General features: G+C 36.1%; 1 protein-coding gene across 1 annotated transcript; it reads left to right on the forward strand.

Moving 5' to 3' along the window:
- Positions 1–3,538: 3,538 nt before the first annotated feature.
- Positions 3,539–5,577, forward strand: LOC147786400 (secreted RxLR effector protein 161-like). Its single transcript, XM_087120745.1, has 3 exons — positions 3,539–3,628; positions 3,742–3,876; positions 5,050–5,577. The coding sequence occupies exons 1-3, from the start codon at positions 3,539–3,541 to the stop codon at positions 5,575–5,577; spliced, it is 753 nt and encodes a 250-aa protein (XP_086976871.1).
- The last annotated feature ends 291 nt before the right edge of the window (positions 5,578–5,868 follow it).

Consider the following 5,868-nt stretch of genomic DNA (forward strand, 5'->3'; position numbering starts at 1 on the left):
AACTATAGGCTTTTCTATACATAACCTTATCGTATCGTCTTATGAACATATTGTAGTCCTATCGTTACATTACGTTTAGTGCATCCTTCTCATATCATATCTCAAACATATCATTAAACGCATCGTATCGTAAGTATGATCATACAATTCACATATCATGATATATACATATCATATCATAATCATATCGATTCATAAACAATTCACACATATCAATATACATGACAAGTGTAGAACTACAAGTCACGTGTCAACATCAAATATAATCATTCCGATAGTAAAGTCATATTCTCTATTATTATTATTGTTTTATGGGAGATATTGTTATGTTATATGAGAGAATTTGATAGGTTTCTTGACCATAATTCCTCTATTTTATCTTTTAATTCCCTTTTACTCTATGTGTTTCCTCGATTAAATTTAAATTTTTCTTTTTCCTCTGCTTCTTTATTTCTTCTTGTTAATCTATTCTTATTTCTAAATCTCACGATTTTCTTTAATTAGTTACCATTTACTAGAAGTAATATAATACTAACTAAAATCTTATTGATAAATGAATGAAAAAGAGATTTGATTATATTGTAACACAATGGATTGTATAAAGTGAAGGAGATCTAAATATAACTCACCATAATAACAAAGCAAAATCTCTCCCGATAAATCATCTAGAAAAGAAGATCTTGTAACACGATTGCATGAAGAAAAAAGATATCTCAAATATGAGTTTTCATAATAACGAAGCAAAATCTCTGTGACTAAATCTGCATCATCTCCCAGTAAATCTGCATTTTTTTTTTGTTTGAGTAACTGATACATTCTTGGTGACTGAAGTGGTTGAGGAGAGAGAGAGTTGGGAGAGGGATAAGATGTTAGTGAGAGCCGTTTGGATAAGATTGTTATTTATTATTTATTATTTATTATTATTATTTTCTTTTACCGTTGTTATAATCCTCTAGATTTAGTTCAATTTTCTAAAATATTTCAAATTAAAATTAAAAGAGTTTATTTTGCTTTAATTAGTAGATTTAAGGACTATAATTGACTTTTTATTATTTATTTATTTATTATTTATGGTAGTAACTACTATTACCTTATTTGATTTATTCACCATAAATGACTCTTATTTTTTTAATTTTTTTTTAATAGGGTAGTAAACATATTAAAAGAAAACGCTTTGAATACTTTTGTTTAAAAAATTGTATTCTCCTCCCCATTTATGCATTTATCCATTCCTATAAATACCCACCAACCTTCTCCTTACAAACCATCAAGTACTTCATCATCTTCAAACTTTATCACCATGGCTAAGGCTCTTTTCCTCGTGGCTTCTCTTCTCCTCTACGTTCTATCGCTATCGTCGCTCGCAGCAGCAACCCAACGTTTAGATTTGGCTGGTAGCTACAAACCAATAGAAAACGTAGATGACCCAAAGATTCAGAGCTTAGGTGAGTTTGCAGTCAATGAACACAATAAACAGGCAAAAACTCAACTCCAGTTCCAAAAAGTGATTAGTGGAGAAATGCAAATTGTGGCCGGGACCAACTATAAACTTCGATTGACAGCTCTTGAGGGGACTAGTAGTGGAACCTATGGCACCCTTGTGTTCACTGACCTCAACAACAAGAACAACCTTATCAACTTCTATGACGTCCCCAAATAGACTTCTTGCTTCTTATCAAAAACTATGTGTGTTTTTAATTTTCTATCTTTTTTATATTATGTTATGAATGTTTGGAATCTCGATCAACCTTATGTATGGTTTAAAACTTAATACAAGTATAATTTAGTTGAATAAGATATGTCTTTGAATAAAAAAATTATACGATCAACTTAAAACAAAAAAATAAGTCAGATAAAAGGGAACATACATATAATAAATCTAAAATAATTAATGTCATAACAAATAAAATTAATTTCATAATTTTAAGGTAAATCTTGAATAGAATAACTTAAATAAAATGTACAATACGAAATTGATAGGTAATCTCTGAACTTGCTAAGAAAGTTGAAGAAGGTGTGAAGAAAGAGAATGACTTGTTAATTGAGATTGAGGGTCTAGTGGATGAGCTAGTGAGGGAGAAGAAAGATATAGAGATACTGACTCAAGAGAGAAACTCACTCGACGTGCACCTGAATCAAGTCCAACGAGAGACAGTGAACTTACGACACACGATTGAGACATTCACTCATGATAAAACCAAACTAGAGGAAACAAGAATGCTAGCTGTAAAGGTCGCTATGGACTTACAAAGGGAATTGAGTAAACTGAACGAAGCCATGATGTCTGAGTCAAGCGTGGATGAGAACTGGAGAAATGAAGAATTGAAGTCTCAGATGGGCTGTTCTTGGGAAGATCCAAATGAAGTCTCGTCAGAGAAGGACAACCCTATTTTGCCGCTCGAGGAAAAAATGAGAAAATTGAAGAAACCACGACTGAGATCGAAAAAACGAAAACGGGACAGGTGGATTCATTGAATAGAACATTTAAATTTATGGGGAGTTTTGGTTGGAAATAAACTTGAATGAGAGAGAGAAAAAAAAAGAAAGAACCTTAAACTTAAATTAGAGAGGAAAAACTGTTATTATTCTTTGATTTTTAAATTGAGTCCAAAAAATCATATGTAATTTTTGGAAATGAATAGTTTATGAGTGAGAAAAACCTGGCTTAGTTCCATTTTTAGTTTTAGCAGTAAAACTTATAATAGGCCTTTACTTCTCAATGTAATAACAGAGAATAAACAGAGAACGAGAGAAGAGCAAAAGAAGAAAAACAACAAACTTGTTTCAGTTGAAGTAGAGTGTGTAATAAAAAAAGGATTTTGAGAATTCTTTGTCTCCTTGTCTCTCCCCTCTGACACCCACTTTACAGTTTTATGAGAGTTATCTAAACGAGTTAGTTTCAAAGCGAGCGTCTATTTTCTACAAGTTGGTATCAGAGCGGTTTTTAATTTCAGCAAATTGGTATCGGAGCGGTTTTTAATTTCAACAAATTGGTATCAGAGCAAATTTACTTTCTACACACCATGCTTTGAACCAGAATCCTCCTCAACACTCAACCCCAAGTATTTGGCGTGGAGAGTAGCCGATCACCGACTTCGCTGTCTCCTGCTCTCCTCTCTCACAGAGGAAGCCATGACTGCTGTCGTTGGTCTCTCTACTGCACGTGATGTTTGGATTGCGTTGGAAACTACGTTCAGCCATCATTCGAAAGCTTGTGAACTGAGACTCAAGGATGACTTGTAGCTGATGAAACGTGGCACAAAACTTGTTGCTGAGTATGCCCGTGCCTTCAAAATAATTTGTGACCAACTTCATGCCATTGGCAGACCCGTCGAGGACATTGATAAAGTGCACTGGTTCCTTCGTGGACTCGACACTGAATTTTCAGCTTTTTCTACTACTTAGATGACTCTCACCCCTATCCCCTGTTTTGCAGATTTAGTCTCTAAAGCTGAAAGTTTTGAGTTGTTTCAGCGCTCCCTTGAGTCATCTGACTCCACTCCTACAACATTCACAGCCACTAATCGTGGTCGCACCTATGGAAGCCACCCTGCTTCCTCTAACAACCAGCGAGGTCATTCTTATTCCCACAAAAACAACTCTTCCAATCGAGGACGAACCCACTCAGGTTAGGGTCGTCGATCACCTCACAGCCAAATATTCCGCAAAGAGGGCCATTATGCTACCGCTGCAACCAACAGTATGTTCAACCTGATTCTTCTCATGCTCACCTTGCTGAAGCCTTTAACGTCATGTTCTATTGCTGGACCTGATGCTGCTGATTTGTTTCTAGACACTGGGAGTTCGACCCATATGACTGCCGACCCATCTATTTTAGATCAGTTTAAAAATTACATGGGTAAGGACTATGTTATCGTAGGAAGCGGTGCATCCCTACCCATTACCCACACTGGTACTCTTTCTCCTCTTACAAATATTCACTTGTTAGATGTCTTGGTTGTCCCTCATCTCACTAAAAATCTTCTTTCCCTCAGTAAATTAACGTCTGATTTTCCTCTCTCCGATACATTTACTAATAATCAAATTACTATCCAGAATCGTCAAACATGAATGGTGGCGGCAATCGGTAAAAGAGATGGGGGGCTATATGTGCTAGAGCGTGGCAACTCTGCTTTTATTTCAATTCTTAGAAACAAATCTTTACGTGATTCATATGATTTATGTCATGCTCGCCTGGGTCATGTGAATCATTCTCTTATTTCTTTTTTAAATAGAAAATGTCATCTTTCTCTTACGTCTTTATTGTCTTCTCCATCATTATGTAATACTTGTCAGCTTGCAAAAAGTCATCGCTTGCCTTATTCCCGCAACGAACGTAGCGTCTCATGTGTTAGATCTTATTCATTGTGATCTTTGAGGTCCTTTCCCCGTCAAATCAAATTCGAATTTTCTTTACTATGTTATTTTTATTGATAATCATTCTCGATTCACTTGGCTTTACCTTTTAAAATTTAAATCTGATTTCTTTGATATTTTTCTTCAATTTCAAAAATTTGTGGAAAATCAATATTCTTCTCGTATCAAGGTATTTCAAAGCGATGGAGGTACCGAATTTACTAGAGATTATTTCAAAGCGATTGATGTCAAGAATGCTTTTCTCAATGAAACTCTTATTGAACGTGTTCATTTGGAACAACCTTCTAGGTATATTGATCCTTGATTTCCCACTCATGTTTCTCTATTAAAGAAAGCCCTCTATGGCTTAAAGCAAGCTCCTCGCGCTTAGTTTCAGCGTTTTAGCTCATTTCTTCTCACACTTGGTTTTTCTTGCAGTCGCGCTGACACACCCTTTTTGTATTTCATCAGCAATCTAACCTTATCTATTTGCTTCTTTATGTTGATGACATTATTGTTACCGGCAACAACTCATCTCTTATTGATAGCTTTACTCGCAAACCTCATTCTGAGTTTGCTACCAAAGATTTGGGTTCTCTCACTTACTTTCTTGGTCTTGAAGCTTCACCCACTCCTGATGGTCTCTTTATTAGTCAGTTAAAATATGCTCGAGATATTCTTACTCGTGCTCAGTTGCTCGATAGCAAACCAGTCCACACTCTCATGGTTGTTTCATCACACCTAACTGCTGATGGTTCTCCTTTCTCCGATCCTACTCTCTATAGATCTCTTGTTGGCACCCTTCAGTACTTGACTATTACGCGTCCAAATATTGCCTATGCTGTCAATTCTGTCAATCAATTCTTGCATGCCCCTAGTGCATATCACTTTTTTGTTGTCAAACGTATTCTTCGCTATATCAAAGGAACACTCCACTTTGATCTTACCTTTCGCCCATCCACTGTTCCTAGAACGCTAGTCCCTTATTCGAAAGCTGACTGGGCTGATTGTCCCGATACTCGTAGTTCTACATCCGACTATTCTATTTATCTTGGTAACAATCTCGTTTCTTGGAGTGTAAAAAAGCAACCTACTGTCTCATGCTTCAGTTGTAAATCTGAGTATCGTGCTTGTGCCACAACTGTTGCTGAACTTCTTTGGGTTACACATCTTTTGCATGACCTAAAGGTCCCTATTTCACAGCAGCCCTTACTCTTATGAGACAACAAAAGTGCTATTTTTTGAGCTCTAATCCCGTTTCTCACAAGCGGGTCAAACATGTTGAACTAGATTATCATTTCCTTCGAGAACTTGTTATCGTTGTCAAACTTCGCACACGATATGTACCTTCTCATCTCCAAGTTGCTGACATCTTCACAAAAAGTATTTCTCGACCTCTCTTTGAATCTTTCAGATTCAAGCTTCACGTTCGTTCAAATCCGACGCTCAGCTTGTAGGGGGGTGTTAAGGATAGTTGACCGTTCATTATAAGGCATATTTGCCTTACATTAT

Source organism: Cucurbita pepo, chromosome 20, assembly GCF_057944985.1.
Source record: "Cucurbita pepo subsp. pepo isolate OVF chromosome 20, ASM5794498v1, whole genome shotgun sequence".
In the NCBI taxonomy this organism is placed as follows: domain Eukaryota; kingdom Viridiplantae; phylum Streptophyta; class Magnoliopsida; order Cucurbitales; family Cucurbitaceae; genus Cucurbita; species Cucurbita pepo.